The 19,191-nt window shown below is 43.1% G+C and overlaps 1 protein-coding gene across 1 annotated transcript; it reads right to left on the bottom strand.

The window, feature by feature from the left end:
* Window positions 1-531: 531 nt before the first annotated feature.
* On the bottom strand, window positions 532-16,999 carry opn7a (opsin 7, group member a). The gene is made up of 7 exons (XM_041838602.1): window positions 16,915-16,999; window positions 8,459-8,546; window positions 4,107-4,269; window positions 3,547-3,674; window positions 3,140-3,282; window positions 2,713-2,904; window positions 532-1,682 (listed from the first exon to the last, which is right to left on the bottom strand). The coding sequence occupies exons 1-7, from the start codon at window positions 16,987-16,989 to the stop codon at window positions 1,041-1,043; spliced, it is 1,431 nt and encodes a 476-aa protein (XP_041694536.1). The 5' UTR covers window positions 16,990-16,999; the 3' UTR covers window positions 532-1,040.
* Window positions 17,000-19,191: the final 2,192 nt, after the last annotated feature.

Raw genomic sequence — 19,191 nt, 5'->3', positions numbered from 1 at the left:
TAAAAACAATGCGCTGTTTCCATTAAGTATCATCGAGTACTCTCCCGGCTTGCTAAAGAACTGTGAACTGCAGTGGTCTAAGCAATGTGCTCTGAGCCTCGTGAGTTTGAGCCCAGTTTTGTGCCATAGTTTTTTTATTTTGGGGGGATTCGCGCACACACAGGGATTTATCGACGTCCTCAGGACCTTTTCAAACGTCCGAAATCGACGGTTCTTTCTTGTGACCAGCCTGGGCCATGCCACTGTTTGGTACACACATACCACTGGAGAGAAACAACAAACCCTGGACCCAACCCCCCAGAAAACAGCATTGGAAAAATAATGATCCGGAAAAGTATGATCATTCATGTTTGTTTGAGGAATTGAAATATGTTAATTGTCCATGCATATGTACTGTAAATAAAGATTCTAAACTTGCATATTGATTTTACACGTTTCATGATAATCTTTTGTATACAACAGGGACATGTTGAAAGCAGTGTCTGAGAGACTAAAAGATCAATGTTGAAAAAGACAGGTGTCAGACACAGCTTCGCTCAGAACTTTGTTTGTTCTCTCTGAGTAAGGTTTATCATCAACAACAACACACCAATACTGTTAATATCTACTGTAAACAATATGATTTAGAAAATATGTAAACTATAATTTAAACCAGTCTTGATCATCTTAATTCTCTTCATAAAGGGATTGCCATTGATTGGTTGAGGTGCACCTCAACTCTGATCTGGTTGTTTGAGGTCTACCTCTGCTCTCATCTGATTGGGTGAAGTTGTACTGGTTAAAGGGTTAAGAACCTGTTGCAACATGATGACCTATTCAATTAGACATACAGTACAACTAACTAATGAATAAATAAAAATACATTAATATAAAAATAAACTCATATTAATAGATTCACTTTTGATTCACTTTTGATTTAGAAATTGGCACAGATTTACTTTACAGACATTCGTTAAAAAAACCCAGATCTTCGTCTTAAGACATTGATGTTGAGGAAATACGTTCACGTGTGTGTGTGTATAAAGGTCTCTGTGTGTTTCTCAGGGTCCGGCAGCCTTGTAGTGGGAGGGGACTGTCTCCAAGGTGATCTCTAGACTGTCTATCTCTGAGCTCTTGGCATTGGGAACAGGGGGTGCAGTTTTAACCGGGGGTCCGGGAGGGCCTGGTGCATGGGGTACAACAGGAGACATACTGTCCTGTAGTGAGAGCTGCACAGTGTTGACGTTGACATGACAACGTCTCGGATACTGTTTAAAACACTCAAACGTATCCTGGCAGTGCTCGCAGGGGCATTGCGAGGAGCATAGCACTGCGTGGGCCGTGGCAGCAGTGGTCACCACATTGGGGGCGGAGTTTGATTCTGATCCCTGCGGGCATAGCCAGCGTAGCGTAACGGCAAGGACGGAGCGGTAGGAGAAGCGGCGGAGGTGGCGGACACAGCGACACTGAAGAACACAGGCCCTGTGGAGGGAGTGAAGGTCTTTAGACAGGAGGTGGCGGAAATTGGGCTTCAGCAACAGATAGACCAGAGGGTTGTAGAGGGTTGAGGACTTAGCAAACATGGCAGGGATGGCAAACGCCATCGGAGGGATGGAGTCCATGTGACCGAACGCTGCCCACATGGAGACCAGGGCGTAGGGACTCCACGCTGCGAAGAAACCAATACACACCGCCACGCTGAGCTAGAGAGGGGAGAGAGAGAGAGAAATGACCATTATTTACATAAAGGATTTATTAGTCTTGGTACAGTTTGACAATTCTGTTCTGAGTTAGGTGTCAAGGAAATGTATTCTTTGCTGCAAATGTGAAATATGAGTTTTCAAAGAGAGACAAAGCTACTGCATACCCAGCCCAGTCTGGGACCGTTAAAAGGTAATAATAATAATAATATAATAATAATAATAATAATAATATAATAATAATAATAATAATAATAAGGTAAAGCTAAACTGTTCTGTCCTTTCTGGAGAGAAGCCTTTATTGCATAGTGATTGGAGTGTCGTAGCTGCATTGAGCCAGGTAGTTGAAACATATTGAGGAAATAGTCTGACTAACGCCATAGAGTTTCTAAACCCAGAGGCCCAACATCGCGATACTTTCGTGAACGCTTCGCGAAGCCGACAGACCAGACAAGGGTTTGGAAAGTCAATGGGAGAAGTGAACAATTATTCCTTAGTTGTTCATTTTCTCAAAATCTAAAGGCACAATGTAGATTCAAGCCAATGTCTGAAGTAGCTGAACATGTTATTACTCCAACCTTGAGAAAGTGACAAACTGACATGTTTTCATTTTCGTCAAAAACTACTTTATATCACAGTAGTGCCTTTGCCTTGGTGGCATGGACATGTGCAGTTCAGCGCGAGATGACCGTCAGACCAGATTAAATGTTTCTTAATCTTTATTCAGTACTACAGTATCTTCATACTGCATCATGCTCTACCAACTGAGCCACACGGGACAGCAGACATTTAGTTTAATGCTGGAATCCATAATGGTGAAACTACCACATCGGATATTACAACAACAAAGAAGTTACTGCAAACACCGAACACAGTTTTCTTTCCCTCGCACATCATTTCGCGATGCTCCTCACCTCCGCTTCGTCAAAAAATCTAAAAGAATAACAACGTAGGTGGGGCGGACAGTGGCACTGTTTCCCTACTGCGGATTCCATCTTTAATTACGTGTGTGTGTGTGCATCTATACCGTTACCTTCACTATGGTGGTCTGTACATTCCCCATGCGTGTCTGCTGTGAGACGTGTTGCTCCACTGCTCTCCGTGACTCCCTGACCGTGACCAGGATCTGTGAGTAGGCGGAAGTGATGACACAGCAGGGCAGAATGTAGCAGCAGAGGAACAGTGCCACAGTGTAGGACCTGGCCACACCGTCCCGGTTGGACCGCTGTAGAATTAATGAAAGATGATTTGTATTTTTGTGTCGAATAGCCCTTAGCGACTTACAGGATTATCTGACACATTTTCAAAGTAAGTTAAAATGTACAAAACAATTAATTCATAGCCTTTGGGGTTCCACTGACCACTATATATAAAAATAATAATCTAAAGTGTTGAATAGTAACAAAGACTCCATGAAAAAAGTAATAGACAGAACAAATAATAAGTAAGAGGAGACGAACCTGCCAGTCGATACAGCAGGCCGTGCCATAGGGCTCTGGGCCATATGCACCCCAATGGGCTAGAGGGGAACAGGCAAACACCAGGGCATAAGCCCACGCACACACTATCAGGATACGACCGTGGTCTGGGCTGAACCGGTTACCTGTGGGGGGGATCATACACAGTCAGCCATAGTATGGTAAGAATCAGTAACAGTGATGTTTAATGGTTATGCAGTCAAAAGAGCCATAATGCATTCATATTGCAGAAACACAGAAACAGTCACAGGTATAGATGGTCTTGTTGTCATGTGGTCAGACAGTTGTAGAGCGGTCGTAGTTTGGTCAAAGAAAATAACAACAAGAAGAGATTGTCATAGTGTGGATCCTAGATGGTCATGTTGAGGTCAGCGGTGCTGTGGTCTTACCGTAGAGTGGGTAGCAGACCTTGAGGCAGCACACAGTACTGAGGATGGTCAGGGTGGTCAGACTGCAGATACCAAACAACACTCCACAGAAGGCATAGACCAGACACACTGTCTTACCGTACAACCACCTGGGAGAGAGAGAGGAGAGGTGGGGAGGTAGAGGGAGGGGAAGGGGGAGAGGCGTCGAAGGAGGGGAAGGGGGAGAGGCGTAGGGGGAAGGGGGAGAGGCGTAGAGGGAGGGAGAGGCGTAGAGGGAGGGGAAGGGGGAGAGGCGTAGAGGGAGGGGAAGGGGGAGAGGCGGCAAGGGAGGGAGAGGCGGCGAGGGAGGGAGAGGCGGAGAGGGAGGGAGGGAGGGAGGGAGGGAGGGAGGGAGAGGGAGGGAGGGAGGGAGGGAGGGAGGGAGGGAGGGAGGGAGGGAGGGAGGGAGGGAGGGAGGGAGGGAGGGAGAGGGAGGGAGGGAGGGAGGGAGAGTGTTATTACTCAGATATTAAATCAGCTGAGTGAGTGTATGAATGTGTTTAATATGCATGTGCGTGTGTATGTATTTGTATCTAACCAACCTGTGGTAGATACTAGATGTCACAGCCAGGGGGTAGAGGCTAAGGGTCATGCCCAGGTCACTGACAGCCAGGTTAATGATGAAGAACTCTGCTGGTTTCAGCAGAATCTTCTTATTATAGGAGACATAGAGTAGTATGGTGTTACCCACCAGAGAACACACACCTGGGGGAAGGAGGGAGGGAGGGAGGGAGGTAGGGAGGGGAAGAGATGGAGGGGAAGAGAGGGAAGAGAGGGAGGGAGAGGGAGGAAAATGTTACTTTAAAAACCTTTATTGAGTTGACATCATACATAACACAAACACATTAAAAAACATTACAAATCTGGAGGCGGTCCAAGATGAGTAGCACTTTATAGGGAACCCGGCCCTCCTTCACAATAATCTGATTTAGAGTCCAACCACAATCAGCCAGCCAGTCAGCCAGCAAGTCAGTCAACCAGCCTGCTGTCTAACCAGTCAGTCGGTCAGCCAGTCAGCCAGCCAGTCCTGCCCACACAGAGCTCTCTGAGCCACCATCAATCTCGAGCGTATTGTTTTCCTGCATGCTGTCTGAGGGGGGATTATGTCTTTAAACGCTGCCTGTTCCTTTAATAAAGCCGTATTGTTACACTAATCAACATGCCAGGGGATGTTTAAGGGGTACTGAGAGATACACATGTGTTGTAGTCCTCTGTAGCTCAATTGGTAGAGCATGGCGCTTGTAACACCAGGGTAGTGGGTTCGATCCCCGGGACCTCCCATACGTAAAAATGTATGCACACATGACTGTAAGTCACTTTGGATAAATGGCATATTATTATTATTATTATTATTGTGTTTAGGTACCTTATGGGAGGTTAACGCAATTAACACTTGGAGACAAAGGGGTGATTAGTCACTAAGTTTAATCTGTTTTCTGTGTACACACACACACACTAATCAACGTTCAACTGAACACAGGCAGAAAGGGAAAAAAATTGCCCACACTAAAGATATCTATATCAGTCCGCTAATACAGGACTAGTAAAGGCCCAGTGGACTAGGTAAAAACTTAAAAACTAAATGTATTTGTATTTGAGTGTTTACCAGCATTTGTAACTTGAGTCTGATAATTATCTGTACAAAACAGTTAAGCTGATAATGCTTGTGGAATATAAAAAATACTTGCTTGATATGTTTTCCAGTTTCTTGAAATACTTTGCAAATGCAACTCATCCCTTTTACTAGATGCTCTTATCGAACCCACAACCCTAGTGCTGCAAGCGCCATGGTCTACCAACTGAGCCACATCACATCACATCATTACAAACCACTTAATGTCTCAATGTACTCAATTACTGTATTGTGCATTGTTTTTCTTTATGGTGATGGTAAGTCTACAGGTACAAACCTAGATGACCAACCTATGTACAATACAGTAATGTGCATTTACATTGTGGTTTGTAAGGATGGTAAATTAATACCGCACAAAAAGTGGTTGTTTTCCATGTTATTTGGTAAAGGAAAATATGTAATTTGATGTGGATGTTTTGTGTCTTTGCCCATAACTTTGCACCTTTGATGTAAATGTTTGAGGACAGAGTTTTGTTCTTTCTGGATCCATTAGAAGGACAATAGCAGAGAAAGGGACAGGGCTACAACTCTTACAATTCCAACTATTGAATCCTGCAAGATACTGTTCTTAATTATACAACTACCTTTCTTGCCAAAGTAGAGATGCTGAAACAATGTTTTTGCCCATGCTACAGACATCTATATCGGTCCGCTAATACCAGTAAAGGCCCAGTGCACATATTTTGTATTTTCTTTAGCATTTTAATTTTTTAAATATATGTTTGATTTATTCTGATTTTTCAAGGGGTGCTGCAGGACTTTACGGTAAGAGAGCCATTACCTGAAATGATAGGTCTTAATGTGGTTTATTTGTGAACCTTAGACCATAAAGGATTGAAACTGTAGGTTTTGGGACAGAAAGATACTTAAATTCCTGTTCTGTCAACCAATCTATCTTGTGAAATTATATAATGTATCCAAGTGAGCAGACACCTAAGGCAATTGTGACTAACTTGTATACAGGTAGACCAGAAAAGCCACATCCCTGATTGGTAGATGAGTGAAAATCCTGATTAGAAGCACCTGCTGCTCATCGGTTGTTCCCTACAAATGCTGTTTCGAATTCAATGTCTCTATAAACTTGGCACATCTAGCCACTGGGATTTTTGCCCATTCTTCAAGACAAAACTGCTCCAGTTCCTTCAAATTGGATGGGTTCCGCTGGTGTACAGCAATCTTTAAGTCATACCACAGATTCTCAATTGGATTGAGGTCTGGGCTTTGACTAGGCCATTCCAAGACATTTAAATGTGTCCCCTTAAACCACTCAAGAGTTGCTTTAGCAGTATGCTTAGAGTCATTGTCCTGCTGGATGGTGAACCTCCGTCCCAGTCTCAAATCTCTGGAAGACTGAAACAGGTTTCCCTCAAGAATTTCCCTGTATTTAGCGCCATCCATCATTCCTTCAATTCTGACCAGTTTCCCAGTCCCTGCCGATGAAAAACATCCCCACAGCATGATGCTGCCACCACCATGCTTGGTGTTCTCGGGGTGCTGAGAGGTATTGGGTTTGCACCAGACATTGCGTTTTCCTTGATGGCCAAAAAGCTCAATTTTAGTCTCATCTGACCAGAATACCTTCTTCCATATGTTTGGGGAGTCTCCCACATGCCTTTTGGCGAACACCAAACGTGTTTGCTTATTTTTTTCTTTAAGCAATGGCTTTTTTCTGGCCACTCTTCCGTAAAGCCCAGCTCTGTGGAGTGTACGGCTTAAAGTGGTCCTATGGACAGATACTCCAATCTCTGCTGTGGAGCTTTTCAGCTCCTTCAGGGTTATCTTTGGTCTCTTTGTTGCCTCTCTGATTAATGCCCTCCTTGCCTGGTCCGTGAGTCTTGGCAGGTTTGTTGTGGTGCCATATTCTTTCCATTTTTTAATAATGGATTTAATGGTGCTCCGTGGGATGTTCAAAGTTTTGGATATTTTTTTATAACCCAACCCTGATCTGTACTTCTCCACAACTTTGTTCCTGACCTGTTTGGAGAGCTCCTTGGTCTTCATTGTGCCGCTTGCTTGGTGGTACCCCTTGCTTAGTGGTGTTGCAGACTCTGGGGCCTTTCAGAACAGGTGTGTATATATACTGAGATCATGTGACAGATCATGTGACACTTAGATTGCACACAGGTGGACTTTATTTAACTAATTGTGTGACTTCTGAAGGTAATTGGTTGGACCAGATCTTATTTAGGGGCTTCATAGCAAATGGGGTGAATAAATATGCACGCACCACTTTTCCGTTATTTATTGTTAGAATTTTTTGAAACAATTTATTTTTTTCATTTCACTTCACCAATTTGGACTATTTTGTGTATGTCCATTACATGAAATCCAAATAAAAATCAATTTAAATTACAGGTTGTAATGCAACAAAATAGGAAAAACGCCAAGAGGGATGCAGTGAAAATAATAAAAAAATAGAATAATGAAGAAAGCTTTATGCGACATCTTTTTCAGAACGGACCCATCACACCTTTTTGTTTGTCTAAGAGTGTGATAATAACAAGCACAACCATCATCATCATCGTCATCTGCAGGCAGTCAAAGCAGTTGAAAATGTGGCTAATTCATTCAGTAATACTGGTCTGATAGTAGATACAGACAGATCAACTAAACATCTTTATGAATCAACTATCCTCTTCCTCAGAACAATGACTGACTGTTTCCTTGTCTCAGTTTAAGTGAATGGCATGCGTGCGTGTATGCAAAAGAGAGAGGTAGAGAGATGTGAATGGTGTAAATGGAGCACTTAACAATAACATCAGAAACCTGCTGATCAGAAAGCTGTGTGTGTGTGTTCAGTGTGTGGAGGGTGAGGTGTGCACGTGCTGCCGGTGGCTGGGTTAAAAAGACTGAACCTAGAGGTTGATTTTCAGAGGGGGGTTCTACACACACACACACTGAGTCACCAGGAGACGATTTGTTGTTTTGTTCAAGGACAGGCAAAATTAATTAAAACTTCAACTTCGTAACCAGGAACTACTAACCAATGATCATGTAAGTGTGACTAATGTTAAACAGGCTCACTCCATTACTAACTGACTCAAAGACCCTCTGGAATAAAAAACTATTACAGGCAAGCATGAAAGCACATACACACACCTGATGGCCAACAGAGTAGAAACATGTGTCCTCCTGAGTGGACTGAGGGGGAAATTGAGCTCTGAGCCTCTGATTGGCTAACTCAGATCTTCCCTTAATTAATGAAGCCAATCTCCTCCTGTCACACATGCATGTCACACTCTGGGGTACAGTAGTACTTACCAAATATAGAGTAGACCATGGCCACCACCAGGTCAGCAGCCTCAGGGATGTTGGAGTGGAACGTGCTGTTATCTGCTAGCCAGCCCATCTGAGACAAGACAAACACACACACACACACACACAGTAAATACACACACAGTGAATACACACAAACATACTGTGAATACACACACACACCATGCATATATACCGATTTCATACAAACAGAAATATTCATTTTCAAACCCAGTAAAAAGCTTCCTGTCACAGTCGCACCTCTGTAGCATCTTTCCCCTGCTCTGTGCTTTGAGGGAGATTTCTGTGGGATTGTGAAAGGTGTAAAAACCTCACAGCGACTCACCTGATAATACTAGATCTGAGCCTTGACTAACACTCCTGACTCTACCTCAATGAAAAACTAGACTGAGCATGAGAGATGGAGAAAGATGAGGAGAAGAGTTTAAGGCAGCCAGATAGAAAGTAATACTGCCCCCATGAAAATGAATAAATGCCTTTGGTAACTCTCACTAAATGTGGAGGGAATACATACATAACCTGTGTGTCTTGACCTGTGAAGTCCCATAGTAATAGCCCCATGGTGTTTCAATGGAAGAAAAATAAGCCTGATTTTCTCTTGCGTTGACCTAGCAGCCGGGGCTTTTGTGTGTCAGTGTGTGAGAGACCGAGAAACAGAGGAAGACAAAGTTAGGAGACAGAGAGGGAGTATGAGAGAGAAAGTAAGAGCTAGAGAAAGTGAAAGAGAGAGACAGAGCAAGAGAGAGACAGATAAAGATAGTATGAGAGAGGACAGAGACAGAGAGAACAGGGAGACAGAGAGCGAGACAGCTGGTACGGGGACTCTGTTCACAAACACAAACAGACCCGACAGAGCCCCAGGACAGCAACACAATTAGACCCAACCAAATCATGAGAAAACAAAAAGATAATTACTTGAAACATTGGAAAGAATCAACAAAAAAACAGCGCAAACTGGAATGTTATTTGGCCCAAACAGAGGGTACACAGTAGCAGAATACCTGACCACTGTCACTGACCTAAAATTAAGGAAAGCTTTGACTATGTACAGACTCCGTGAACATAACCTTGCTATTGAGAAAGGCCGCCGTAGGCAGACCTGGCTCTCAAGAGAAGACAGGCTATGTGCCTACTGCCCACAAAATGAGGTGGAAACTGAGCTACACTTCCTAACCTCCTGTCAGCTGTATGACTATATTAGAGACACATACAGTATTTCCCTCAGATTACACAGACCCACAAAGAATTTGAAAACAAATCCAATCTTGATAAACTCCCATATCTATTGGGTAAAATACCACAGTGTTCCATCACTGCAGCAAGATTTGTGACCTGTTGCCACAAGAAAAGGGAAACCAGTGGAGCACAAACACCATTGTAAACACAACCTATATTTATCTGTTTATTTATTTTCCCTTTTATATTTCAACTATTTGAACATTGTTACAACAATGTACATAGCCAATACTGTAACATTTGAATTGTCAATATTATTAAAACACTTTTGTGAGTGTAATGTTTACTGTTAATTTCTGATGGTTTATTTCCCGTTATGTTTATTGTCTATTCCAGTTGGGGTACTTGGCCAATCCACAGGTGGTACTTGAGAAGACTCATGAGGCCATAGGCTTACTGGTAAAATGCACATGATGGGGTACTTCAGGGGAACTCCAGCCAGAGCAAAATTCAGTTGGTGGTACAGTAACCGAAAAAGGTTGGGAACCACTGGTCTATTCGAATTGCTTTGGCAACGTAAACACGTTTCCCAAGCCAGTACAGCCCATTGAATTGAATTGAATTGAATTGAGATAGAGAGAGAGAGAGAGATAAAGAGAGAACAGAGGAAATTGCCTCACCCGGTTCTCAGTTAAATGGATGGTTATACTTTCATATCAATGAATATGCAGTATACCAGTATAACGCATTACATATTAAAAACTATTATCTGAATTAATATAATGAACAGAGCATGGTAAGAGCATGAAATACCCACATAAAATATTCAGTGATCACTGACACCCCTTACTATACTACCCTTAAAGAAAAACCACACACACATGCACACAACCCTCTTAATGCAACAACTGTTCAAAACAGAGCAATCAAGCGCTGAGCAGCCTGGATCAAAAGCGCTCCCTGTCAGCGGTGCAGTTGGTTTGGTATTTGAAACAGAATGTAGTGAGTGACATGCTTATCTAAACGACACGCATGCCTCAAACAAATGATACCTTTGTCAAGGTGAACACGTGAGCATTCTGTCTGTCTCTCTGACTATTAATTGATATGTTGCGTTAGAGGCTGTCCAAACACAATTAAAAAGAAAACACACAGACCAAAGGGACAACGTACAGTAATTCATATAATTACTGTTCCATGAATATAATCTCTCTCTCTCTCCCCCCCCCCTCCCAGAGATATGGAGGTCCTGGGCTGGTTACACATGGTCTGCGGTTGTGAGGCCAGTTAGACGTACTGCCAAACTCTCTAAAATGATGTTGGAGGTGGCGTATGGTAGAGAAATGAACATAAAATTCTCTGGCAACAGCGCTGGTGGACATTCCTGCAGTCAATATGCCAATTGCACACTCCCTCAAAACGTGAGACATCTGTGGCATTGTGTTGTGTGACAAAACTGCACATTTTAGAGTGGCCTTTTATTGTCCCCAGCACAAGGTAAACCTGTGTAATGATCATCTGTTTAATCAGCCTCTTGATATGACACACCTGTCAGGTGGATGGATTATCTTGGCAAAGGAGAAATGCTCAATAAAAGGGATGTAAACAAATTTGTGCACAAAATTTGAGAGAAATAAGCTTTTTGTGCATATGGAACATTTCTGTGATATTTTATTTCAGCTCATGAAACATGGGACCAACACTTTACATGTTGTGTTTATATTTTTGTTCAGTATATTTCAGTGGGGAATGACTGTCCACTGGAGTGTGGTGCTGAACTTCGAAGTTCGGATTCCGTCGTTGTCCATTTGTTGTTATTTATTAGGATCCCCATTAGCCACTGCAAAAGGAGCAACTACTCTTCCTGGGGTCCACATGAAACATGACATAGTACAGAACTTTATTAGACAAGAACTGAACTACATCAATTTAAAACGTCACATAGCCTACATATCAGTACATACACACTATCTAGGTCTAATACATAATACAGTGCAAATTACAATACAAGATATACTGTATAAAATGGCTGTGTCTCTTCACAGTCCCCTGTGTGCAGTAAGGTGGGGGTTTTTATTCGTTTTTTGTATCCGTTTTTTTGCTAGCTTGAGTTACCTGGAGTGGCAGCGAGTTCCATGTAGTCATGGTTCTATTTAATACTGTGCATTTCCCAGCCTCTGTTCTGGACCTGGGGACTGTGAAGAGATCTCTGGTTGCCTGTCTTGTGTTGTACTGATGCCAATGTACCGAACTGTGTGCCAACTACTTGAACAGGCAGTTCGGTACCTTCAACACATCAATACCTCGAACAAAGACCAATAGGGAGGTAGTCAATTTCTCCTCAACTTTGAGCCAGGAGAGATTGACATGCATGTTACTGACACTTGCCCTCCGTGTACGTCTAAGTGTGATACGTGCTGCTTTGTTCTGGACCAACTGCAATTTACCTATGTCCCTCTTTGCCGCACATGACCACACAGCTGGGCAGTAGTCCAGGTACGACAAACTAGGGCCTGTAGGACCTGTCTGGTCGACTGAGATGTCAAGAAGGCAGAGCAACGCTCTATCATGACAGACCTCTTCCCATTTTAACAACCATTGAGCCTATATGTTTTGACCATTACAGCTTGCCATCTATGGTTACACCCAGCAGTTTAGTCTCCTCAACTTGTTCAATTGCCACATTTTTCAATAATAGATCTAAATGAGGTTTAGCATTGAGTGAATGATTTGTCCCAAAAATAATGCTTTTCATTTTTTGAGATATTTATCACCAGCCTATTGCTAGTTACCCATTCTAAAACTGACTGGAGCTCTATGTTAAGGGTGTCAGTTATTTATTTGTCTGTTGCAGCCGACATGTACACTGTTGAGTCGTCACCATACATAGACACCCAGGCTTTATTCAAGGTCAGTGGAAGGTCATTAGTAAAAACAGAAAACAATTGACTGGTGCTGAATCTCTGATCGCTGCTATTACATCTGGTCTGTTTACTGAAGCCCCATCGGCCCTTTCACTCTTTGACAAAGTCACCACATGCAGTAAAGATTCATGATAACAAACGTACTACACCACAGCACTGCTTGACTTACTATATATAACTAACAATCAACAGGTGCTGTTTGGTGGTCTGGACACAAACTGTTCATTCCTCTTCCTTATTTTGTACTCTATCACCTAACCCTGTGTGTGTGTGTGTGTGTGTGTGTGTGTGTGTGTGTGTGTGTGTGTGTGTGTGTGTGTGTGTTGGCAGTGGGAGATTACTCAGGCTAAGATATATGGGCTAATATATTGACATCAACCTGTAATTGATTATTCGATACCCAAGCCAAATGTTCCAAAGCACTAAATTCTCTCCTGTCATTATGTCCAAACTCACTTACAATCTCTCTATTTATGTTAATTCTCCCCTCCTCCTTTAGAATATCCCCTCTGCTTTCTCATCCATATCATACTGTGCTGCTGTCACAGACTAAAAGGCATTCATGTGTGCTGTGTACTGTCGCTCAGGCTGGGCTAGAACCAGGCAAGCAATGAGCTGCACCTGCCAGCCTCCCACAGTACAGTTGTAAAATAAGGTGTGCATCCCAATTGGCATCTTATTCCCTACATAGTGCACTACTTTTGACCAGGGTCCATAGGGCTCTGGTCGTGGGTTCTGGTCAATAGTTGTGCACTATTAAGGGAATAGGGTGCCATTTGGGATGCAGTTGAATTGTTTCACAGGTTGGTCTCCCGATGTGAGCTGATTTAGTGTAGACTGTAAATGTAGAGAATATTGTGGTCGGCAGTCCTGAGGCGGCAGGTCAGAACGTGTGGTACTGTACTGGAGCCGTGCAGAAAGCCTCTGAACTGACTTCCTCTCGGCGCGCGCTGCCTGCTCTCACTCCAACAGCAGAACGATAAATCAGCATGAATGGGCATTTCTGGAGCGGAGCAGAACGCCTCTGCACTGACTTCCTCTCCGCGCGCGCTGCCTAATCTCACTCCCACAGCAGAACGATAAATCAGCATGAATGGACATTTCTGGTCTCGTGAGATACGCCTGAAGCACTGGTGCGCAATGCCTTTATTATTCTACAAGAGAGACTGCGGCTAATGGCGATCCTAATAAATAACAATAACAAGTGGACAACGACGGAATCGGAACTTCGAAGTTCAACACCACACTCCAGTGGACAGTCATTCCCCACTGAAATATACTGAACAAACATATAAACACAACATGTAAAGTGTTGGTCCCATGTTTCATGAGCTGAAATAATATATCACAGAAATGTTCCATAAATTACGCCACTATAGCATATAACAACACTATAGCAACACTGTCAATATCTATTTTGTGCTTTTCATTTAAAACAAATCTTAAGGTTCTCCTGAATGACAGGCCAACGTGTCCTGGCCACCCTTTCAAATTCAAATCAGCATACATATCATTAATTATTTAGAAGGGTATTCAAGAAAACGAATAAACATGTTATTAAAGTACCGGTATACAATTTTTTTGCTATTTTCAAATGAAACATGCAAATTAGTTTGTTAGCAAAACCGTGCTGGATGTGATGCAGTGGTGGGCAGCGGAATGTGTTTTAATTATCCAAAAATGAAACGTATGGTTGCAAACAAAATGTTTATATGCATCATTATAATTGCCGTATTTTAAGAACAGGGACAGAGCTCTGCACAATATTAAATACAGTGCATCCGGAAAGTATTCAGACCCCTTGACTTTTTACACATTTTGTTATGTTACAGCCTTATTCTAAAATGGATTAAATCGTTTTTTCCCCCTCATTAATCAACACACAATACCCCATAATAACAGGAATAGCTTATTTACATAAGTATTCAGACCGTTTGCTATGAGACTCGAAAGAAAATGAGCTCAGGTGCATCCTGTTTCCATTGATCATCCTTGAGATGTTTCTACAACTTGATTGGAGTCCACCTGTGGTAAATTAAAATGATTGGACATGAAAGGCACACACCTGTCTATATAAGGTCCCACAGTTGACAGTGCATGTCAGAGCAAAAACCAAGCCATGAGGTTGAAGGAATTGTCCATAGAGCTCCGAGACAGGATTGTGTTGAGGCACAGATCTGGGGAAGGGTACCAAAACATGTATGCAGCATTGAAGGTCCCCAAGAACAGTGGCCTCCATCATTCTTAAATGGAAGAAGTTAAGAACCACCATGACTCTTCCTAGAGCTGGCCGCCCGGCCAAACTGAGCAATCGGGGGAGAACGGCCTTGGTCAGGGACGTGACCAAGAACCCGTTGGTCACTCTGACAGAACTCCAGAGTTTCTCTTGAGATGGGAGAACCTTCTAGAAGAACAACCATCTCTGCAGCACTCCACCAATCAGGCCTTTATGGTAGTGACCAGACGGAAGCCACTCCTCAGTAAAAGGCACATGACAGCCCGCTTGGAGTTTGCCAAAAGGCACCTAAAGGACTCTCAGACCTTGAGAAACAAGATTCTCTAGTCTGATTAAACCAACATTGAACTCTATGGCCTGAATGCCAAGCGTTACGTCTGGAGGAAACCTGGCAACATCCCTACGGTGAAGCATGGTGTTGGCAGCATCATGCTGTGGGGATGTTTTTCAACGGCAGGGACTGGGAGACTAGTCAGGATCGAGGGAAAGATGACTGGAGCAAAGTACAAAGAGATCCTTGATGAAAACCTGCTCCAGAGTGCTCAGGACCTCAAACTGGGGCGAAGGTTCACCTTCCAACAGGACAACGATCCTAAGTACACAGCCAAGACAACGCAGGAGTGGCATCGGGACAAGTCTCTGAATGTCCTTGAGTGGCCCAGTCAGAGACTGGACTTGATCAGGATCGAACATCTCTGGAGAGACCTGAAAATAGCTGTGCAGCGACGCTCCTCATCCAACCTGACAGAGCTTGAGAGGATCTGCAGAGAAGAATGGGAGAAACTCCCCAAATACAGGTCTGCCAAGCTTGTAGCATCATACCCAAGAAGACTCGAGGCTGCCAAAGGTGCTTCAACAAAGTACAGAGTAAAGGGTCTGAATACTTATGTAAATGTGATATTTCCTGGGTACACCCTCCAGGTACACACTACAGCATCTCCCCTATAGCCCCTCCAGGTACACACTACAGCATCTCCCCTATAGCCCCTCCAGGTACACACTACAGCATCTCCCCTATAGCCCCTCCAGGTACACACTACAGCATCTCCCCTATAGCCCCTCCAGGTACACACTACAGCATCTCCCCTATAGCCCCTCCAGGTACACACTACAGCATCTCCCCTATAGCTCCTCCAGTCTCCACCAGCCCAGGCATGTTCTGCTGCTTCTTGAACCCCTATAGGAGAGAGACTGGCCAGTTAGTTGTATATTAATCTCATCCACCAGCCGGCTCTCTCTACAGTTTAGCCTGGGGATGAGGTTTGTTTTATATTGACCCACCCTCAAACATTCTGAATACATTAGTGTGTGGTACATGTGAAGGAAGGCATGAGGCTAAAAACTGGCTGCTAGACACACAAACGGAATGTGTTGATTTGATGCTGCTCAACTTTCCTTGTGGACAAAAACTGCTGAAAATATATGTACATAATAGCCACCCAGTATTCATACCTCGTGGTCCTCTGTAGCTCAACTGGTAGAGCACGGCGCTTGTAACGCCAAGGTAGTGGGTTCGATCCCCGGGACCACCCATACACAAAAAAAAAAAATTATGCACGCGTGACTGTAAGTCGCTTTGGATAAAAGCGTCTGCTAAATGGCTTATTATTATTATGTCCATCCTTGTTAGTTCCTCCAGCTAATACTGTAGGCTACTCTGACTGAATACCAACAGCAGTTAAGCAAATCATCATGTGTGCTTTTCAAAGGTGCACCTCAACGTGTGTGTGTCATAGTGATATGTGTGCCATTCTCTCAATGACAGCGCACAGAGTGAAAAAGCAGCAGGTCCAGCTGTGCCCAGTGAGAGCGCGCCGTGTGGCGGGGACTGCCCCATGGTCAGTGAGTCAGTCTCCTTATTCTCGCTGTTTCGGGTTGCGTATCCTGACAGCTCTGTCACTGTAGAATTCAACTGTGGCCGTGCGCCATGGTAAAGCGTAAGGTTGACCAACCTTCCCAATTGTTACAGCAAACAAAACACTCCGCGCTGTCATCCACATAGCCTACAACTCTTCGTCCGGTCTGATGCATGCGGCACCTGTGGCTATCCATCCTCTGACTAAAATCACACACCCACAATCCTCTCCCAATGCATCGAGTCTTACCTCTCTGTGGTTCTCTGACTCTGCCAGTCTCAGTCTGTATAATTCCCTGAGAATCGAGGGAACTCCTCCGGTCATGGTGCGAGGATGCCCGTGCGCAGCTGACACTTCACCTGTGAGTGAGAACCGAACCTTTTGCACACGTTCCAAAGCCGTTTATGACGCCGCGTGAATAAAGGGCAGTTCCTCTCATGTTAAATCCTATCATGTTAAATCAGAATGGCAGTCCAAGCAGGCGCAGCGCGAAACGTGGGGAACGGGAGAGGAGAGGTGTGTACCTAATTCCAAGTTCCTCCGGCTCACGCGCATGGCAGTGGGGCAGCAGTGGCTGACTTCTCCGCATTTAGTCAATTTAAAAAAGCCTAGCATGACGCGGGATTGGTCACTGACTACACGAGATGCCCGTTCCCGCCGGTGTCCGCGGATTTATTTTAATAGATCTAGAAGTTCGGACTTAAAGCTACTAGCTTGCGCTGGGGAACAGCTAGGCTATTTTTTGTTCGGCAGATTTATACACATGCGTATCAGACCAATTAAGGAGCCCACTGAGTTCTTTTTTGAAAGCACGATTCTGTGAATGAGGTCACTTTCCCACTCCACAGCTGAGCTCAGGTAATGGAGATACGGCTGAGCCGAGCGGGCTTTGAGTGCCACATCCAGGTTCGACAACACAATTCTAAGCAAATTATATTTCAGAAAAGGATAATAAACCAACCTGAAAACGTGGTGCCTGTCACTTATATTTAAGGGGCTATAATATTTTAATAAACTAACCAAATACTGTTTCTGAGAAATAGCCTACGCTATTTCATAACACTCATTCATAAACCATACACTCTAAAAAGTAAAGGTTCCTGGAGGATCCTTCAGGGGTTCTTAAAATTGAAACTGTGGGGGAACCCCTATAAGTTCTTCGAATAACTCTTTAAAAGGGTTCTTCAAAGAACCCCTTTTAATGGATCCTCAAATAACCTTTTGAAGAACCTTTTAGGGTTCATTTTTGAACCCAACCCCCTAATATTATTAATATTAATAATAATACACTTAACAATAACAATAACACAATATTTTAGTTGTCAGTGTTTATTATTATGATTTTAGTGTCAAAGCAGAATAAAAAAAATCTAAATATGAGGGAAAACTCCAAGCAGAGTCCCAAGTCCAATGGATATATCCTCTGGCATGTTGATGTTAATGTGTTGATGTTCTCCAAATCCATAGCCAGAATGATATTGCAGTGCATGGTGATCGAGCAGGTTTCCTGTTATATTCAGAGGTGTAGGGAGGGTGAAGTCTGTGAATCCAAAAATTAGTAGTTTACAGAAGATTAACAAAACATGCACAACAGTATTCATACCTTGGTTTTTGTGGTAAATGTGAATGAAAAAAAACTGTTTTAATAATGGTTTTCATACACATACCTTGTCCATAATGTAGAGGCCTATGGGATATTCATTGAAGAGGTAAGGGAGGAGGATGGTAAATCTGATCTGCATAACATACAAATACCAATTGACATACCTTTGTATGCCTCCTCATCTGTATACCTGCAGACACAAAAGTGAGCAGTTCAGTCATCTGCATCATATACAGCTAATACAGCTAGCCTTCAACATATTCTTACCTCTTTGTTGATTGATATCCATTGAATTGTGTCCATATTCTGTTTTAGAAAGATTTGCACAAATATGAAAAGATGGATAGTGTCATCAGAAAACAATATACATGTAAATCATACAAGGGACAAACCTTACCTTAAATGGAGATCTTTACATTTTTCAGTTAAGAGCCTGCACATTCTGTCCTTTCTAATTCAAATCCAAATGTTTCAGTTGGGCAGTTAGGTTCCTGCAAGAACCCCCACCAACTAAGGAGGTTTTTCGATGAACCCCACCTCCTATGGGGTTCTTGGAAGAACCTTTTGGGTGCAATTTTCAGTGCCAATAACCCTAAGGTTCTTCGAAGAACTTTGAAGAACCCTTGTTGAACCCCTAATTTTTAGAGTGTATAGCCAAATATCTTAAGATTTTTCAAGCTTTTAAGAAAATCAAGATAGGTCATCGGATCATAAAACCAAGGGGACAAGAGGGACCCCCCAAGGTGCGCATGCTCGGGTAGTATTCTCTAAGGCTACTAGAGCTGTCATCAAGGCAAAGGGTGGCTATTTGAAGAATCTCAAATATAAAATATATTTTGATTTGTTTTAACACTTTTTTGGTTACTACATGATTCCATATGTGTTATTTCATAGTTTTGATGTCTTCACTATTATTCTACAAT

The sequence above is a fragment of the Coregonus clupeaformis genome, chromosome 20 (genome assembly GCF_020615455.1).
Source record: "Coregonus clupeaformis isolate EN_2021a chromosome 20, ASM2061545v1, whole genome shotgun sequence".
Classification (NCBI taxonomy): domain Eukaryota; kingdom Metazoa; phylum Chordata; class Actinopteri; order Salmoniformes; family Salmonidae; genus Coregonus; species Coregonus clupeaformis.
The sequence above is the reverse complement of the archived record's forward strand: the minus strand, read 5'-3'. Positions and strand labels throughout refer to the sequence as shown.